The following is a 19,279-nucleotide window of genomic DNA, read 5'->3' on the forward strand; positions in this document are numbered from 1 at the left end:
TGGAAGGTTGCAAATGGCCCAGGGACATTGCAGGCCCAGTGCTGACACTGTGAGGGTGCTTGTGTACCGTTTTGAACCACGAAAAATGATCTTTTTTTCCACTTCCATCAAGGGGGAAAACCTGGAATCTTACCCTACTTGGAGCTCCGTAGCCCTGGGTAGAAGGAGTGACTTTGCCCCCTTGGAGCCTAATGTCGAAAACAGCTGCCTGGAGGTTGCAAATGGGCCAGGGACATTGCAGGCCCAGTGCTTGCACTGTGAGGGTGCTTGTGTGCGGTTTTAAAGCACGTAAAGTGTTCTTTTTTTTTCCCCACTTCCATCCAGGGGGGAAACCTGGAATCTTACCCTACTTGGAGCTCCGTAGCCCTGGGTAGAAGGAGTGACTTTGCCCCCTTTGGAGCTGAAACACTCATAATGTGTAAAATAGCAGCCTGGAAGGTTGCAAATGGGCCAGGGACATTGCAGGCTCAGTGCTGGCACTGTGAGGGTGCTTGTGTGCGGGTTTAAAGCACGTAAAGTGTTCTTTTTTTTCCCACTTCCATCCAGGGGGAAAACCTGGAATCTTACCCTACTTGGAGCTCCGTAGCCCTGGGTAGAAGGAGTGACTTTGCCCCCTTGGAGCTGAAACACTCATAAGGTGTAAAATAGCAGCCTGGAAGGTTGCAAATGGGCCAGGGACATTGCAGGCCCAGTGCTGACACTGTGAGGGTGCTTGTGTACAGTTTAAAAGCACGTAAAGTGTTATTTTTTTTCCACTTCCATCCAGGGGGAAAACCTGGAATCTTACCCTACTTGGAGCTCCGTAGCCCTGGGTAGAAGGAGTGACTTTGCCCCCTTGGAGCCTAATGTCGAAAACAGCTGCCTGGAGGTTGCAAATGGGCCAGGGACATTGCAGGCCCAGTGCTGACACTGTGAGGGTGCTTGTGTACAGTTTTGAAGCACGTAAAGTGTTCTTTTTTTCCCACTTCCATCCAGGGGGAAAACCTGGAATCTTACCCGACTTGGAGCTCCGTAGCCCTGGGTAGAAGGAGTGACTTTACCCCCGTGGAGCCGAAACACCCATAATGTGTAAAATAGCTGCCTGGAAGGTTGCAAATGGGCCAGGGACATTGCAGGCCCAGTGCTGACACTGTGAGGGTGCTTGTGTGCGGTTTTAAAGCACGTAAAGTGTTCTTTTTTTTCCCCACTTCAATCCAGGGGGAAAACCTGGAATCTTACCCTACTTGGAGCTCCGCAGCCCTGGGTAGAAGGAGTGACTTTGCCCCCTTGGAGCTGAAACACTCATAATGTGTAAAATAGCTGCCTGGAAGGTTACAAATGGGCCCAGGGACACTGCAGGCCCAGTGCTGACACTGTGAGGGTGTTTGTGTACCTCTTTGAAGCACGTAAAGTGTTCTTTTTTTTCCACTTCCATCCAGGGGTAAAACCTGGAATCTTACCCTACTTGGAGCTCCGTAGCCCTGGGTAGAAGGAGTGACTTTGCCCCCTTGGAGCCTAATGTCGAAAACAGCTGCCTGGAGGTTGCAAATGGGCCAGGGACATTGCAGGCCCAGTGCTGACACTGTGAGTGTGCTTGTCTGCGGTTTTAAAGCACGTAAAGTGTTCTTTTTTTTCCACTTCCATCCAGGGGGAAAACCGGGAATCTTACCCTACTTGGAGCTCCGTAGCCCTGGGTAGAAGGAGTGACTTTGCCCCCTTGGAGCTGAAACACCCATAATGTGTAAAATAGCTGCCTGGAAGGTTGCAAATGGCCCAGGGACATTGCAGGCCCAGTGCTGACACTGTGAGGGTGCTTGTGTACCGTTTTGAACCACGAAAAATGATCTTTTTTTCCACTTCCATCAAGGGGGGAAACCTGGAATCTTACCCTACTTGGAGCTCCGTAGCCCTGGGTAGAAGGAGTGACTTTGCCCCCTTGGAGCTGAAACACCCATAATGTGTAAAATAGCTGCCTGGAAGGTTGCAAATGGCCCAGGGACATTGCAGGCCCAGTGCTGACACTGTGAGGGTGCTTGTGTACCGTTTTGAAGCACGAAAAATGATCTTTTTTTCCACTTCCATCAAGGGGGGAAACCTGGAATCTTACCCTACTTGGAGCTCCGTAGCCCTGGGTAGAAGGAGTGACTTTGCCCCCTTGGAGCCTAATGTCGAAAACAGCTGCCTGGAGGTTGCAAATGGGCCAGGGACATTGCAGGCCCAGTGCTTGCACTGTGAGGGTGCTTGTGAGCGGTTTTAAAGCACGTAAAGTGTTCTTTTTTTTTCCCCACTTCCATCCAGGGGGGAAACCTGGAATCTTACCCTACTTGGAGCTCCGTAGCCCTGGGTAGAAGGAGTGACTTTGCCCCCTTGGAGCTGAAACACTCATAATGTGTAAAATAGCAGCCTGGAAGGTTGCAAATGGGCCAGGGACATTGCAGGCCCAGTGCTGACACTGTGAGGGTGCTTGTGTACCGTTTTGAATCATGTAAAGTGTTCTTTTATTTTTCACTTCCATCCCGGGGTTAAACCTGGAATCTTACCCTACTTGGAGCTCCGTAGCCCTGGGTAGAAGGAGTGACTTTGCCCCCTTGGAGCTGAAACACTCATAATGTGTAAAATAGCTGCCTGGAAGGTTACAAATGGGCCCAGGGACACTGCAGGCCCAGTGCTGACACTGTGAGGGTGCTTGTGTACCTCTTTGAAGCACGTAAAGTGTTCTTTTTTTCCCACTTCCATCCAGGGGGAGAACCTGGAATCTTACCCGACTTGGAGCTCCGTAGCCCTGGGTAGAAGGAGTGACTTTACCCCCGTGGAGCTGAAACACCCATAATGTGTAAAATAGCTGCCTGGAAGGTTGCAAATGGGCCAGGGACATTGCAGGCCCAGTGCTGACACTGTGAGGGTGCTTGTGTGCGGTTTTAAAGCACGTAAAGTGTTCTTTTTTCTCCACTTCCATCCAGGGGGAAAACCTGGAATCTTACCCTACTTGGAGCTCCGTAGCCCTGGGTAGAAGGAGTGACTTTGCCCCCTTGGAGCCTAATGTCGAAAACAGCTGCCTGGAGGTTGCAAATGGGCCAGGGACATTGCAGGCCCAGTGCTGACACTGTGAGGGTGCTTGTGTACCGTTTTGAATCATGTAAAGTGTTCTTTTATTTTTCACTTCCATCCCGGGGTTAAACCTGGAATCTTACCCTACTTGGAGCTCCGTAGCCCTGGGTAGAAGGAGTGACTTTGCCCCCTTGGAGCTGAAACACTCATAATGTGTAAAATAGCTGCCTGGAAGGTTACAAATGGGCCCAGGGACACTGCAGGCCCAGTGCTGACACTGTGAGGGTGCTTGTGTACCTCTTTGAAGCACGTAAAGTGTTCTTTTTTTCCCACTTCCATCCAGGGGGAAAACCTGGAATCTTACCCGACTTGGAGCTCCGTAGCCCTGGGTAGAAGGAGTGACTTTACCCCCGTGGAGCCGAAACACCCATAATGTGTAAAATAGCTGCCTGGAAGGTTGCAAATGGGCCAGGGACATTGCAGGCCCAGTGCTGACACTGTGAGGGTGCTTGTGTGCGGTTTTAAAGCACGTAAAGTGTTCTTTTTTTTCCCACTTCCATCCAGGGGGAAAACCTGGAATCTTACCCTACTTGGAGCTCCGCAGCCCTGGGTAGAAGGAGTGACTTTGCCCCTTTGGAGCTGAAACACTCATAATGTGTAAAATAGCTGCCTGGAAGGTTGCAAATGGGCCAGGGACATTGCAGGCCCAGTGCTGACACTGTGAGGGTGCTTGTGTGCGGTTTTGAAGCACGTAAAGTGTTCTTTTTTTTCCACTTCCATCCAGGGGGAAAACCTGGAATCTTACCCTACTTGGAGCTCCGTAGCCCTGGGTAGAAGGAGTGACTTTGCCCCCTTGGAGCCTAATGTCGAAAACAGCTGCCTGGAGGTTGCAAATGGGCCAGGTACATTGCAGGCCCAGTGCTGGCACTGTGAGGGTGCTTGTGTGCGGTTTTAAAGCACGTAAAGTGTTCTTTTTTTTCCCCACTTCAATCCAGGGGGAAAACCTGGAATCTTACCCTACTTGGAGCTCCGCAGCCCTGGGTAGAAGGAGTGACTTTGCCCCCTTGGAGCTGAAACACTCATAATGTGTAAAATAGCTGCCTGGAAGGTTACAAATGGGCCCAGGGACACTGCAGGCCCAGTGCTGACACTGTGAGGGTGTTTGTGTACCTCTTTGAAGCACGTAAAGTGTTTTTTTTTTTCCACTTCCATCCAGGGGGAAAACCTGGAATCTTACCCGACTTGGAGCTCCGTAGCCCTGGGTAGAAGGAGTGACTTTGCCCCCTTGGAGCTGAAACACCCATAATGTGTAAAATAGCTGCCTGGAAGGTTGCAAATGGGCCAGGGACATTGCAGGCCCAGTGCTGACACTGTGAGGGTGCTTGTGTGCGGTTTTAAAGCACGTAAAGTGTTCTTTTTTTTCCACTTCCATCCAGGGGTAAAACCTGGAATCTTACCCTACTTGGAGCTCCGCAGCCCTGGGTAGAAGGAGTGACTTTGCCCCCTTGGAGCTGAAACACCCATAATGTGTAAAATAGCTGCCTGGAAGGTTGCAAATGGGCCAGGGACATTGCAGGCCCAGTGCTGACACTGTGAGGGTGCTTGTGTGCGGTTTTAAAGCACGTAAAGTGTTCTTTTTCCCCCACTTCCATCCAGGGGGGAAACCTGGAATCTTACCCTACTTGGAGCTCCGCAGCCCTGGGTAGAAGGAGTGACTTTGCCCCCTTGGAGCCTAATGTCGAAAACAGCTGCCTGGAGGTTGCAAATGGGCCAGGGACATTGCAGGCCCAGTGCTGACGCTGTGAGGGTGCTTGTGTACCGTTTTGAAGCACGTAAAGTGTTCTTTTTTTTCCACTTCCATCCAGGGGGAAAACCTGGAATCTTACCCTACTTGGAGCTCCGTAGCCCTGGGTAGAAGGAGTGACTTTGCCCCCTTGGAGCTGAAACACTCATAATGTGTAAAATAGCAGCCTGGAAGGTTGCAAATGGGCCAGGGACATTGCAGGCTCACTGCTGGCACTGTGAGGGTGCTTGTGTACAGTTTAAAAGCACGTAAAGTGTTCTTTTTTGTCCACTTCCATCCAGGGGGAAAACCTGGAATCTTACCCTACTTGGAGCTCCGTAGCCCTGGGTAGAAGGAGTGACTTTGCCCCCTTGGAGCTGAAACACTCATAATGTGTAAAATAGCAGCCTGGAAGGTTGCAAATGGGCCAGGGACATTGCAGGCTCACTGCTGGCACTGTGAGGGTGCTTGTGTACAGTTTAAAAGCACGTAAAGTGTTCTTTTTTCTCCACTTCCATCCAGGGGGAAAACCTGGAACCTTACCCTACTTGGAGCTCCGTAGCCCTGGGTAGAAGGAGTGACTTTGCCCCCTTGGAGCCTAATGTCGAAAACAGCTGCCTGGAGGTTGCAAATGGGCCAGGGACATTGCAGGCCCAGTGCTTGCACTGTGAGGGTGCTTATGTGCGGTTTTAAAGCACGTAAAGTGTTCTTTTTTTTTCCCCACTTCCATCCAGGGGGAAAACCTGGAATCTTACCCTACTTGGAGCTTCGTAGCCCTGGGTAGAAGGAGTGACTTTTCCCCCTTGGAGCCTAATGTCGAAAACAGCTGCCTGGAGCTTGCAAATGGGCCAGGGACATTGCAGGCCCAGTGCTGACACTGTGAGGGTGCTTGTGTACCGTTTTGAAGCACGTAAAGTGTTCTTTTTTTTCCACTTCCATCCAGGGGGAAAACCTGGAATCTTACCCTACTTGGAGCTCCGTAGCCCTGGGTAGAAGGAGTGACTTTGCCCCCTTGGAGCCTTATGTCGAAAACAGCTGCCTGGAGGTTGCAAATGGGCCAGGGACATTGCAGGCCCAGTGCTGACACTGTGAGGGTGCTTGTGTACCGTTTTGAAGCACGTAAAGTGTTCTTTTTTTTCCACTTCCATCCAGGGGTAAAACCTGGAATCTTACCGTACTTGGAGCTCCGTAGCCCTGGGTAGAAGGAGTGACTTTGCCCCCTTGGAGCCTAATGTCGAAAACAGCTGCCTGGAGCTTGCAAATGGGCCAGGGACATTGCAGGCCCAGTGCTTGCACTGTGAGGGTGCTTGTGTGCGGTTTTAAAGCACGTAAAGTGTTCTTTTTTTTCCCACTTCCATCCAGGGGTAAAACCTGGAATCTTACCCTACTTGGAGCTCCGTAGCCCTGGGTAGAAGGAGTGACTTTGCCCCCTTGGAGCTGAAACACCCATAATGTGTAAAATAACAGCCTGGAAGGTTGCAAATGGGCCAGGGACATTGCAGGCTCACTGCTGGCACTGTGAGGGTGCTTGTGTACAGTTTAAAAGCACGTAAAGTGTTCTTTTTTGTCCACTTCCATCCAGGGGGAAAACCTGGAATCTTACCCTACTTGGAGCTCCGTAGCCCTGGGTAGAAGGAGTGACTTTGCCCCCTTGGAGCTGAAACACTCATAAGGTGTAAAATAGCAGCCTGGAAGGTTGCAAATGGGCCAGGGACATTGCAGGCCCAGTGCTGACACTGTGAGGGTGCTTGTGTACAGTTTAAAAGCACGTAAAGTGTTCTTTTTTTTCCACTTCCATCCAGGGGGAAAACCTGGAATCTTACCCTACTTGGAGCTCCGCAGCCCTGGGTAGAAGGAGTGACTTTGCCCCCTTGGAGCTGAAACACCCATAATGTGTAAAATAGCTGCCTGGAAGGTTGCAAATGGGCCCAGTGACATTGCAGGCCCAGTGCAGACACTGTGAGGGTGCTTGTGTACCGTTTTGAAGCACGTAAAGTGTTCTTTTTTTTCCACTTCCATCCAGGGGGAAAACCTGGAATCTTACCCTACTTGGAGCTCCGTAGCCCTGGGTAGAAGGAGTGACTTTGCCCCCTTGAAGCTGAAACACTCATAATGTGTAAAATAGCAGCCTGGAAGGTTGCAAATGGGCCAGGGACATTGCAGGCTCACTGCTGGCACTGTGAGGGTGCTTGTGTGCGGTTTTAAAGCACGTAAAGTGTTCTTTTTTTCCCCACTTCCATCCAGGGGGAAAACCTGGAATCTTACCATACTTGGAGCTCCGTAGCCCTGGGTAGAAGGAGTGACTTTGCCCCCTTGAAGCTGAAACACCCATAATGTGTAAAATAGCTGCCTGGAAGGTAGCAAATGGCCCAGGGACATTGCAGGCCCAGTGCTGACACTGTGAGGGTGCTTGTGTACAGTTTTGAAGCACGTAAAGTGTTCTTTTTTCTCCACTTCCATCCAGGGGGAAAACCTGGAATCTTACCCTACTTGGAGCTCCGTAGCCCTGGGTAGAAGGAGTGACTTTGCCCCCTTGGAGCCTAATGTCGAAAACAGCTGCCTGGAGGTTGCAAATGGGCCAGGGACATTGCAGGCCCAGTGCTGACACTGTGAGGGTGCTTGTGTACCGTTTTGAATCATGTAAAGTGTTCTTTTATTTTTCACTTCCATCCCGGGGTTAAACCTGGAATCTTACCCTACTTGGAGCTCCGTAGCCCTGGGTAGAAGGAGTGACTTTGCCCCCTTGGAGCTGAAACACTCATAATGTGTAAAATAGCTGCCTGGAAGGTTACAAATGGGCCCAGGGACACTGCAGGCCCATTGCTGACACTGTGAGGGTGCTTGTGTACCTCTTTGAAGCACGTAAAGTGTTCTTTTTTTCCCACTTCCATCCAGGGGGAAAACCTGGAATCTTACCCGACTTGGAGCTCCGTAGCCCTGGGTAGAAGGAGTGACTTTGCCCCCTTGGAGCTGAAACACCCATAATGTGTAAAATAGCTGCCTGGAAGGTTGCAAATGGGCCAGGGACATTGCAGGCCCAGTGCTGACACTGTGAGGGTGCTTGTGTGCGGTTTTAAAGCACGTAAAGTGTTCTTTTTTTTCCACTTCCATCCAGGGGTAAAACCTGGAATCTTACCCTACTTGGAGCTCCGCAGCCCTGGGTAGAAGGAGTGACTTTGCCCCCTTGGAGCTGAAACACCCATAATGTGTAAAATAGCTGCCTGGAAGGTTGCAAATGGGCCAGGGACATTGCAGGCCCAGTGCTGACACTGTGAGGGTGCTTGTGTGCGGTTTTAAAGCACGTAAAGTGTTCTTTTTCCCCCACTTCCATCCAGGGGGGAAACCTGGAATCTTACCCTACTTGGAGCTCCGCAGCCCTGGGTAGAAGGAGTGACTTTGCCCCCTTGGAGCTGAAACACTCCTAATGTGTAAAATAGCTGCCTGGAAGGTTGCAAATGGCCCAGGGACATTGCAGGCCCAGTGCTGACACTGTGAGGGTGCTTGTGTACCGTTTTGAAGCACGTAAAGTGTTCTTTTTTTTCCACTTCCATCCAGGGGGAAAACCTGGAATCTTACCCTACTTGGAGCTCCGTAGCCCTGGGTAGAAGGAGTGACTTTGCCCCCTTGGAGCCTAATGTCGAAAACAGCTGCCTGGAGGTTGCAAATGGGCCAGGGACATTGCAGGCCCAGTGCTGGCACTGTGAGGGTGCTTGTCTGCGGTTTTAAAGCACGTAAAGTGTTCTTTTTTTTCCACTTCCATCCAGGGGGAAAACCGGGAATCTTACCCTACTTGGAGCTCCGTAGCCCTGGGTAGAAGGAGTGACTTTGCCCCCTTGGAGCTGAAACACCCATAATGTGTAAAATAGCTGCCTGGAAGGTTGCAAATGGCCCAGGGACATTGCAGGCCCAGTGCTGACACTGTGAGGGTGCTTGTGTACCGTTTTGAACCACGAAAAATGATCTTTTTTTCCACTTCCATCAAGGGGGGAAACCTGGAATCTTACCCTACTTGGAGCTCCGTAGCCCTGGGTAGAAGGAGTGACTTTGCCCCCTTGGAGCCTAATGTCGAAAACAGCTGCCTGGAGGTTGCAAATGGGCCAGGGACATTGCAGGCCCAGTGCTTGCACTGTGAGGGTGCTTGTGAGCGGTTTTAAAGCACGTAAAGTGTTCTTTTTTTTTCCCCACTTCCATCCAGGGGGGAAACCTGGAATCTTACCCTACTTGGAGCTCCGTAGCCCTGGGTAGAAGGAGTGACTTTGCCCCCTTGGAGCTGAAACACTCATAATGTGTAAAATAGCAGCCTGGAAGGTTGCAAATGGGCCAGGGACATTGCAGGCCCAGTGCTGACACTGTGAGGGTGCTTGTGTACCGTTTTGAAGCACGTAAAGTGTTCTTTTTTTTCCACTTCCATCCAGGGGGAAAACCTGGAATCTTACCCTACTTGGAGCTCCGTAGCCCTGGGTAGAAGGAGTGACTTTGCCCCCTTGAAGCTGAAACACTCATAATGTGTAAAATAGCAGCCTGGAAGGTTGCAAATGGGCCAGGGACATTGCAGGCTCACTGCTGGCACTGTGAGGGTGCTTGTGTGCGGTTTTAAAGCACGTAAAGTGTTCTTTTTTTCCCCACTTCCATCCAGGGGGAAAACCTGGAATCTTACCATACTTGGAGCTCCGTAGCCCTGGGTAGAAGGAGTGACTTTGCCCCCTTGAAGCTGAAACACCCATAATGTGTAAAATAGCTGCCTGGAAGGTAGCAAATGGCCCAGGGACATTGCAGGCCCAGTGCTGACACTGTGAGGGTGCTTGTGTACAGTTTTGAAGCACGTAAAGTGTTTTTTTTTTTCCACTTCCATCCAGGGGGAAAACCTGGAATCTTACCCTACTTGGAGCTCCGCAGCCCTGGGTAGAAGGAGTGACTTTGCCCCCTTGGAGCTGAAAAAGGAAACATGTACACAAATTCTCGACTATTAAGCCCCCACATGGTGGGGGCTTAGAGACCTGGGTAGGGAACAAAAAGTCGAGTTATCCCGGCCGGCTGGCAGTCCGGCCATCTGGTCGGCCACGTGTGCAACCAGATGGCTCAGCGTGATGTCCGACCAGATGGCCGGACAGCCAGCCAGCCGGGCTAACTCGACCCTTTGTTCCCCAGTGGCCTGTAAGCCCCCACCCTGTGGGGGCTTAATAGTCGAAAATACGGGAAGGTGTAAAGAAATTGGGTATGGGCCTGGAGAGCAGCCCAACCCGGCAGGGAATATGTAATAAAATGGTGTCGTATACACACAGCTCTGTTATGATCCAGTGGGCGGCCCTCAGAAGGGCCTTTAGGTTGTTTTTTTGTGCGTTCTCGGCGAGTGGTGTTTAACCGCCAAATCCGTAGAGAGTACGTCCCTGGCGCTTCAGGGCGTACACCACATCCATGGCGGTGACGGTCTTTCTCTTGGCGTGCTCGGTATAGGTGACGGCGTCCCGGATGACGTTCTCCAGGAAAACCTTCAGCACACCGCGGGTCTCCTCGTAGATGAGGCCGGAGATGCGCTTGACACCGCCGCGGCGAGCCAGGCGGCGAATGGCGGGCTTGGTGATGCCCTGGATGTTGTCGCGGAGCACCTTCCTGTGCCTCTTGGCACCGCCTTTGCCGAGCCCCTTTCCTCCTTTGCCGCGTCCAGACATGCTCTCTTCTCGGTCGAAGCAGAAATACGAGCAGCAGCCCGAGAACGGCTGCTTATATGGAGCCGCTGCGGACCGGCGAGGGAGCCTCTGACGTGTGAGACCGAGAGGCGGGAGAGCCGCTGCCCGGCCCGCCCTCTGCAGAGAGCGGGCCCCGAGCGGCCGCTGCCGTTTGAAAAAGCGCGGGCTCCCAGCGCCCCTTTGTCCTGGGCTCGCCTGCGGGCGGGCGGGCTCCGCAGCTTCTGCTCTTCCCTCTTCACACGCCACCGGCGTTCAGGCCACGCAAACGGAACGGTGCAAAGCACCCCAGCCCCTCGCTGGTTGTTCCGGCCTGAAGCAACCCTAACCCTGGGTCCCCCTCCGACCGCTCTCAAATGTCTCAATGGGGCCAGCGCACCGAAGCCCTCCCCGGCGCCACCGCGCTGCGTGCGTGCAGCCACAACATGCACACGTTCACACCCCGCGCCCGGTAGCGGCGTGCCCGCAAACTGAAAAATATATATGTATAAACATAAATAAAAAGTAGGGACCGCAAGGTAGCCTTAGCGGCTGTGTTAACATTATTAACGTGCATCGCCGGAGGGTCGGACACGCCGCCCGGTGAGGCGAAGGTGCGAGCGCTGAATTTAAAGAAGCCGGCAAAAGTGAGACTTAGAAGGGATAAGCTCTTTGATGGAATCTGTGTGCGGCCCTGAAAAGAGCCCTTGTGTTTATAATGTATTTATACGGTGGTTCGTGAGGGAGGCTGCGGCGCTTCACTTGCTTGCTTTGCCCCCAGCCTTGTGGCTCTCGGTTTTCTTGGGCAGCAGCACGGCCTGGATGTTTGGCAGGACGCCTCCCTGGGCGATGGTGACTCTGCCCAGCAGCTTGTTGAGCTCCTCGTCGTTGCGGATGGCGAGCTGGAGGTGCCTGGGGATGATGCGGGTCTTCTTGTTGTCCCGGGCCGCGTTGCCGGCCAGCTCGAGGATCTCGGCCGTCAGGTACTCCAGGACTGCAGCCAGATAGACGGGGGCACCGGCGCCGACCCGCTCGGCGTAGCTTCCCTTTCGGAGCAGCCTGTGCACACGGCCCACAGGGAACTGCAGTCCGGCTCTGGAAGAGCGTGTCTTGGCCTTAGCGCGGGCCTTGCCTCCTTGCTTTCCGCGTCCAGACATGGCGAGCAGCTGCTGTAGGTTCTCGGGCTAAGAAGACAGAGAGACTATCCCTGCGTGCTCCGGACCCCGGTCATATAAAGACTCCGGGTCGTCTCTGATTGGTTGCCCGCTAAGCTCTGAGGCCCACATTGGAGGAAGGAATAACCTACTCCACCAATCAGAATTACAGAAGTGAAAGGCGCGTATTAAGATGAGGACGGAGGGGGTGCCGGTTGTGCCTACCAATGGGAACGGAGAATAGAACAAGCAGCTGCTTTACACGCCCAGCCTATAAGTACAGCAGCCCGGGCGCCGCTTCGGCATTTCTCCTGATTCCACAGCGAGCGCCTGCCCAGTGTCGATCATGCCTGAACCAGCCAAGTCCGCGCCGGCTCCCAAGAAGGGCTCCAAGAAAGCGCTGTCCAAGCCGCCCAAGAAGGACGGCAAGAAGCGCAAGAGGACCAGGAAGGAGAGCTACGCTATCTACATTTACAAAGTGATGAAGCAGGTGCACCCCGACACCGGCATCTCCTCCAAGGCCATGGGCATCATGAACTCCTTCGTCAACGACATCTTTGAGCGCATCGCCGGGGAGGCTTCCCGCCTGGCTCACTACAACCAGCGGCGCACCATCACCTCCCGGGAGATCCAGACCGCCGTGCGCCTGCTGCTCCCCGGAGAGCTGGCCAAGCACGCCGTGTCCGAGGGCACCAAGGCCGTCACCAAGTACACTAGCGCCAAGTAAGGCTTCGAGGCACATCTCCAATTAACACAAGGGCTCTTTTAAGGGCCAACACTTTTTCCTCTAAGAGCTGCTGTGCGGATATTATCGGTGAAGAGGTACCCTTAGCGTGTCTTATGAATGAAGCGTAGTGTGGTGCGCATTAGGTCCCGCTCTGACGGGGCCTGCAGCAGAGCGAGGGACGGTAGAGCAGAGCGCCCTTCCTAATAAAACGTCTATGTGAACAGGCTTTGTTGGCGATAAAGTGTCACTAAGCGCTGTAATGTAATAGCGTTTGACCCGCACGGACGGTCCCGCTATTGCTTTCCACGTTAGGGGAGAAGTGTGTACAGTTTGCACGGGGCACGTTCCGTTCGTACTTTAAAACCAAGGGAGACGAGAGCGGCTACAAGTCGCCCCCGAGCGGGCGCTCCCTCTGCTGAAGCCGGACAAGATTACCGGGGGTTTAAAAGTAGCACAGACACCACACAGCCCTGGCTTGCGAGGTGCCGGTCGCTGCACAACCCGTCTGCCAAACAAAGCACTTTATTATATGAAAAGGAGGCGCTCTGCTTTCCGAGTGCCGGTATGAGTTAATGAGTACCGGTGCCTACCAACACCTTCCTTTCGCCCCCGCCTCCCCCCGTGTACAACACACGGATATGAACAGCTCCTACGTGACAAGGTGGTGGCTCTTAGAAGAGCCCTTGTGGTATATGTGGTGTCGGTTAGGGTCGGTCCTTAGGCCCTCTCGCCGCGGATACGACGGGCCAGCTGAATGTCCTTGGGCATGATGGTGACCCTCTTGGCGTGGATGGCGCACAAGTTGGTGTCCTCAAAGAGCCCGACCAGGTAGGCCTCGCTGGCCTCCTGCAGGGCCATGACGGCCGAGCTCTGGAAGCGCAGGTCGGTCTTGAAGTCCTGCGCGATCTCCCGCACCAGGCGCTGGAAGGGCAGCTTGCGGATGAGCAGCTCGGTGGACTTCTGGTAGCGGCGGATCTCGCGGAGAGCCACGGTCCCGGGCCTGTAGCGGTGAGGCTTCTTGACTCCTCCGGTGGCAGGCGCGCTCTTGCGGGCAGCCTTGGTGGCCAGCTGCTTGCGAGGCGCCTTCCCTCCGGTGGACTTGCGGGCGGTCTGCTTGGTGCGGGCCATGGCGAAGACGGAGCTTTCTCTGCGCGGCGTGCGAGAAGGAATGGGGCCTGCCTCGCACAGAGGCCTATTTATGCCCTGGGAGACGGAGGGCTGCTCTGATTGGTTGAAACTACGGGCCCAAGTTTGGAAATAGCAAGGATTGGTTACTCACTGAAGAGGCGGCTCGTGGCTGGCTATAGCCAATGAAATGTGGTCAAAATGGAAAGCAGCCCCCCGATTGGTTGATGTACCCCGAGCCGAAAAAGCCCGCGTTTTGGGCAGGTCTTCTCCCCCTTGCCCCCCCGGCTAGCTGCCGCCCCACCAGTCACCCCCTCCCCGTCTCGGTCACCTGCGGGGGACAAGCCCACGGTGTTATAGCCCCTTTGGTTACCCTGGCACACGCCGTTACCTCCTACGGATTTAAGGCGCACACTCGTCTGCTTCAAGCAGACACTATTCCCAGTCCGCCTCGGACATAGTGTTTGCGGCGAAACACACACGTAATCACCCGAATGTGTCATCCACCGAGGTCTGATACCTCCCACACGTATAGTTAGCCTTAAAACTATCAAGGAGTTATAATAACCTCCGTGCGAGCATCCGCCCAAGATCACACGCGGCGCTCGAGCGCTGTAGAGGCGCGCCGGGATTTCACGGTGCCGTTTATGGCTGGGGAGCGGGGCACGGCGTGCGCGGGGCTGGGGGGGTGAACAGGCTCTCTTCTAGACCGGGTGGGTGGCTCTTAAAAGAGCCCTTGTGTTCGCAGTGTCTGGCAGGAGCCCTTACTTCTTCTTGGGCGCTGCCTTTTTGGGCTTGGCTGCTTTGGGTTTGGCCGCCTTGGGTTTCACCACCTTGGCGGGGCTTTTCTTGGCTGCCTTGGGCTTGGCCGCCTTTGCTTTCGCGGGACTCTTGGCAGCCTTCTTGGCCGGGGCAGCTTTGGCCTTCTTGGGGCTCTTGGCCGCCGCCGGCTTCTTGGCCTTCTTCGGGCTCTTCTTCACCCCCGCGGGGGCCTTCTTGGGCTTCTTGGCGGCCGGGGCGGCTTTCTTGGCCGCTGGTTTCTTGGCCGCTGGTTTCTTGGCCGCCTTCTTGCCCTCCAGCTGCTTCTTGTTCACCTTGAAGGAGCCGGAGGCGCCGGTGCCCTTCAGCTGGGCCAGGGCGCCCTTGCTGACCAGGCCCTTGAGGGCGGCCTTGACGCGGCTCTTGTTCTTGTCCACATCGTAGCCGTCGGCGCTCAGCACCTTCTTCAGCGCCGCCAGGGAGACCCCCTTCCTCTCGGCAGAGGCGGTGACCGCCTTCAGGATGAGCTCGGCGACGCTGGGTCCCGCGGGCTTCTTGGCCTTAGAAGGCCCCGCCGCCTTCTTCGCCTTCTTCTTGGGGGCTACTTCCGCGGGAGGGGCCGCGGCAGCTGGAGCGGTTTCAGCCATGGTACAGAGAGTCGAGGCGCTAGCACAGATGAGAAATGTCCCTCCCGCCGGAGCTCCGTGCATATATAGGGAGGAGCCACCTCCTGATTGGTCCCCAGGAGGGGAGGCTGTTCGCGGCACACTCGGCTCTCTGCTCCGAGCTGGCTTTTGTGTTTCCTCTCATCAGATTATCTATGTTTTAAAACAGTAAAAGTTAGAACTGGGCTTTCATTTATACATCAAAAGAAGCCCAACTTCATCCCTTTCCTGTGCGTGCACTCCTCTCGTTTCAACGCGCTGCCACCGGCTTTTAGTCAGCTGGTAGACTCCACACTCCTCCGATGGCTGATGCCTTTGTGTCAGAAAACTTTGTCCCCGAGCCCATTTTCACCTACACAGTCTTAACGTTTGTGGTCAGAAAAGATAGCATATCAATCGGAGCGTGCTTCTGTACCGAATGACTCGTGGGGCACCACAATGGGGTTCTTGGCACCCGTGAAACAACGTTTTATAAACTGCAGAAATAACACAAGCCTTCGTGTGCCCAGCGAGAGGGGAAACAGGAGCCAGGAGGATAGAAACGGGCCAAACTCACTGAATGCACACCGCTGATACTGTGAAGGTGCCTGCCTACCTTATTTAACCATGTAAACTATTATTTTGTTCACCTGCATACAAGGGAGAAAACCTGGAATCTTACCCGACTTGGAGCTCAGTAGCCCTGGGTAGAAGGAGTGACTTTGCCCCCTTGGAGCTGAAACACTCATAATGTGTAAAATAGCTGCCTGGAAGGTTGCAAATGGGACAGGGACATTGCAGGCCCAGTGCTGACACTGTGAGGGTGCTTGTGTACCATTTTGAAGCACGTAAAGTGTTCTTTTTTTTCCACTTCCATCCAGGGGGAAAACCTGGAATCTTACCCTACTTGGAGCTCCGTAGCCCTGGGTAGAAGGAGTGACTTTGCCCCCTTGGAGCCTAATGTCGAAAACAGCTGTCTGGAGGTTGCAAATGGGCCAGGGACATTGCAGGCCCAGTGCTGACGCTGTGAGGGTGCTTGTGTACCGTTTTGAAGCACGTAAAGTGTTCTTTTTTCTCCACTTCCATCCAGGGGGAAAACCTGGAATCTTACCCTACTTGGAGCTCCGTAGCCCTGGGTAGAAGGAGTGACTTTGCCCCCTTGGAGCTGAAACACTCATAATGTGTAAAATAGCAGCCTGGAAGGTTGCAAATGGGCAAGGGACATTGCAGGCTCAGTGCTGGCACTGTGAGGGTGCTAGTGTACAGTTTTGAAGCACGTAACATGTTCTTTTTTTTTCCACTTCCATCCAGGGGGAAAACCTGGAATCTTACCCTACTTGGAGCTCCGTAGCCCTGGGTAGAAGGAGTGACTTTGCCCCCTTGGAGCTGAAACACCCATAATGTGTAAAATAGCTGCCTGGAAGGTTGCAAATGGCCCAGGGACATTGCAGGCCCAGTGCTGACACTGTGAGGGTGCTTGTGTACGGTTTTGAAGCACGTAAAGTGTTCTTTTTTTTCCACTTCCATCCAGGGGTAAAACCTGGAATCTTACCCTACTTGGAGCTCCGCAGCCCTGGGTAGAAGGAGTGACTTTGCCCCCTTGGAGCTGAAACACTCATAATGTGTAAAATAGCTGCCTGGAAGGTTGCAAATGGCCCAGGGACATTGCAGGCCCAGTGATGACACTGTGAGGGTGCTTGTGTACAGTTTAAAAGCACGTAAAGTGTTCTTTTTTTTTCCACTTCCATCCAGGGGGAAAACCTGGAATCTTACCCTACTTGGAGCTCCGTAGCCCTGGGTAGAAGGAGTGACTTTGCCCCCTTGGAGCCTAATGTCGAAAACAGCTGCCTGGAGGTTGCAAATGGGCCAGGGACATTGCAGGCCCAGTGCTGACGCTGTGAGGGTGCTTGTGTACCGTTTTGAAGCACGTAAAGTGTTCTTTTTTTCCCACTTCCATCCAGGGGGGAAACCTGGAATCTTACCCTACTTGGAGCTCCGTAGCCCTGTGTAGAAGGAGTGACTTTGCCCCCTTGGAGCCTAATGTCGAAAACAGCTGCCTGGAGGTTGCAAATGGGCCAGGGACATTGCAGGCCCAGTGCTGACACTGAGAGGGTGCTTGTGTACCGTTTTGAAGCACGTAAAGTGTTCTTTTTTTTTCCACTTCCATCCAGGGGGAAAACCTGGAATCTTACCCTACTTGGAGCTCCGCAGCCCTGGGTAGAAGGAGTGACTTTGCCCCCTTGGAGCTGAAACACTCATAATGTGTAAAATAGCTGCCTGGAAGGTTGCAAATGGCCCAGGGACATTGCAGGCCCAGTGCTGACACTGTGAGGGTGCTTGTGTACCTCTTTGAAGCACGTAAAGTGTTCTTTTTTTTCCCACTTCCATCCAGGGGGAAAACCTGGAATCTTACCCTACTTGGAGCTCCGCAGCCCTGGGTAGAAGGAGTGACTTTGCCCCCTTGGAGCTGAAACACTCATAATGAGTAAAATAGCTGCCTGGAAGGTTGCAAATGGCCCAGGGACATTGCAGGCCCAGTGCTGTCACTGTGAGGGTGCTTGTGTACCGTTTTGAAGCACGTAAAGTGTTCTTTTTTTTCCACTTCCATCCAGGGGGAAAACCTGGAATCTTACCCTACTTGGAGCTCCGTAGCCCTGGGTAGAAGGAGTGACTTTGCCCCCTTGGAGCTGAAACACTCATAATGTGTAAAATAGCAGCCTGGAAGGTCGCAAATGGGCCAGGGACATTGCAGGCTCAGTGCCGACACTGTGAGGGTGCTTGTGTGCGGTTTTAAAGCACGTAAAGTGTTCTTTTTTTTCCCCACTTCCATCCAGGGGGAAAACCTGGAATCTTACCCTACTTGGAGCTCCGTAGCCCTGGGTAGAAGGAGTGACTTTGCCCCCTTGGAGCTGAAACACCCATAATGTGTAAAATAGCTGCCTGGAAGGTAGCAAATGGCCCAGGGACATTGCAGGCCCAGTGCTGACACTGTGAGGGTGCTTGTGTACAGTTTTGAAGCACGTAAAGTGTTCTTTTTTCTCCACTTCGATCCAGGGGGAAAACCTGGAATCTTACCCTACTTGGAGCTCCGTAGCCCTGGGTAGAAGGAGTGACTTTGCCCCCTTGGAGCTGAAACACTCATAATGTGTAAAATAGCAGCCTGGAAGGTCGCAAATGGGACAGGGACATTGCAGGCTCAGTGCTGGCACTGTGAAGGTGCTTGTGTGCGGTTTTAAAGCACGTAAAGTGTTCTTTTTTTTTCCCACTTCCATCCAGGGGGAAAACCTGGAATCTTACCCAACTTGGAGCTCCGTAGCCCTGGGTAGAAGGAGTGACTTTGCCCCCTTGGAGCCTAATGTCGAAAACAGCTGCATGGAGGTTGCAAATGGGCCAGGGACATTGCAGGCCCAGTGCTGACGCTGCGAGGGTGCTTGTGTACCGTTTTGAAGCACGTAAAGTGTTCTTTTTTTTCCACTTCCATCCAGGGGGAAAACCTGGAATCTTACCCTACTTGGAGCTCCGTAGCCCTGGGTAGAAGGAGTGACTTTGCCCCCTTGGGGCTGAAACACTCATAATGTGTAAAATAGCAGCCTGGAAGGTTGCAAATGGCCCAGGGACATTGCAGGCCCAGTGCTGGCACTGTGAGGGTGCTTGTGTGCGGTTTTAAAGCACGTAAAGTGTTCTTTTTTTCCCCACTTCCATCCAGGGGGAAAACCTGGAATCTTACCCTACTTGGAGCTCCGTAGCCCTGGGTAGAAGGAGTGACTTTGCCCCCTTGAAGCTGAAACACCCATAATGTGTAAAATAGCTGCCTGGAAGGTAGCAAATGGGCCAGGGACATTGCAGGCCCAGTGCTGACACTGTGAGGGTGCTTGTGTACAGTTTTGAAGCACGTAAAGTGTTCTTTTTTCTCCACTTCCATCCAGGGGGGGAACCTGGAATCTTACCCTACTTGGAGCTCCGTAGCCCTGGGTAGAAGGAGTGACTTTGCCCCCTTGGAGCCTAATGTCGAAAACAGCTGCCTGGAGGTTGCAAATGGGCCAGGGACATTGCAGGCCCAGTGCTGACACTGTGAGGGTGCTTGTGTACCGTTTTGAATCATGTAAAGTGTTCTTTTATTTTTCACTTCCATCCCGGGGTTAAACCTGGAATCTTACCCTACTTGGAGCTCCGTAGCCCTGGGTAGAAGGAGTGACTTTGCCCCCTTGGAGCTGAAACACTCATAATGTGTAAAATAGCAGCCTGGAAGGTTGCAAATGGCCCAGGGACATTGCAGGCCCAGTGCTGGCACTGTGAGGGTGCTTGTGTGCGGTTTTAAAGCACGTAAAGTGTTCTTTTTTTCCCCACTTCCATCCAGGGGGAAAACCTGGAATCTTACCCTACTTGGAGCTCCGTAG

General features: G+C 53.3%; 5 protein-coding genes across 5 annotated transcripts; 1 reads left to right on the plus strand and 4 right to left on the minus strand.

Annotated features, from left to right (window-relative positions):
• Positions 1–10,111: 10,111 nt before the first annotated feature.
• Positions 10,112–10,537, minus strand: LOC138274063 (histone H4). Its single transcript, XM_069218955.1, has one exon. It carries the CDS (start codon positions 10,477–10,479, stop codon positions 10,168–10,170), a length of 312 nt encoding a protein of 103 aa, XP_069075056.1. The 5' UTR covers positions 10,480–10,537; the 3' UTR covers positions 10,112–10,167.
• Positions 10,538–10,748: 211 nt separating this feature from the next.
• LOC138274061 (histone H2A type 2-C) lies at positions 10,749–11,934 on the minus strand. Its single transcript, XM_069218951.1, has one exon. The coding sequence runs from the start codon at positions 11,628–11,630 to the stop codon at positions 11,232–11,234; it is 399 nt and encodes a 132-aa protein (XP_069075052.1). The 5' UTR covers positions 11,631–11,934; the 3' UTR covers positions 10,749–11,231.
• On the plus strand, positions 11,927–12,405 carry LOC138274062 (histone H2B 1.2-like). Its single transcript, XM_069218952.1, has one exon. It carries the CDS (start codon positions 11,974–11,976, stop codon positions 12,352–12,354), a length of 381 nt encoding a protein of 126 aa, XP_069075053.1. The 5' UTR covers positions 11,927–11,973; the 3' UTR covers positions 12,355–12,405.
• A 611-nt stretch (positions 12,406–13,016) lies between these two features.
• Positions 13,017–13,606, minus strand: LOC138274060 (histone H3). Its single transcript, XM_069218950.1, has one exon. It carries the CDS (start codon positions 13,480–13,482, stop codon positions 13,072–13,074), a length of 411 nt encoding a protein of 136 aa, XP_069075051.1. The 5' UTR covers positions 13,483–13,606; the 3' UTR covers positions 13,017–13,071.
• A 166-nt stretch (positions 13,607–13,772) lies between these two features.
• On the minus strand, positions 13,773–15,429 carry LOC138274059 (histone H1-like). Its single transcript, XM_069218949.1, has one exon. It carries the CDS (start codon positions 14,946–14,948, stop codon positions 14,244–14,246), a length of 705 nt encoding a protein of 234 aa, XP_069075050.1. The 5' UTR covers positions 14,949–15,429; the 3' UTR covers positions 13,773–14,243.
• Between the last annotated feature and the right edge of the window lie 3,850 nt (positions 15,430–19,279).

The sequence above is a fragment of the Pleurodeles waltl genome, unplaced genomic scaffold (genome assembly GCF_031143425.1).
Source record: "Pleurodeles waltl isolate 20211129_DDA unplaced genomic scaffold, aPleWal1.hap1.20221129 scaffold_153, whole genome shotgun sequence".
Taxonomy (NCBI): Eukaryota; Metazoa; Chordata; class Amphibia; order Caudata; family Salamandridae; genus Pleurodeles; species Pleurodeles waltl.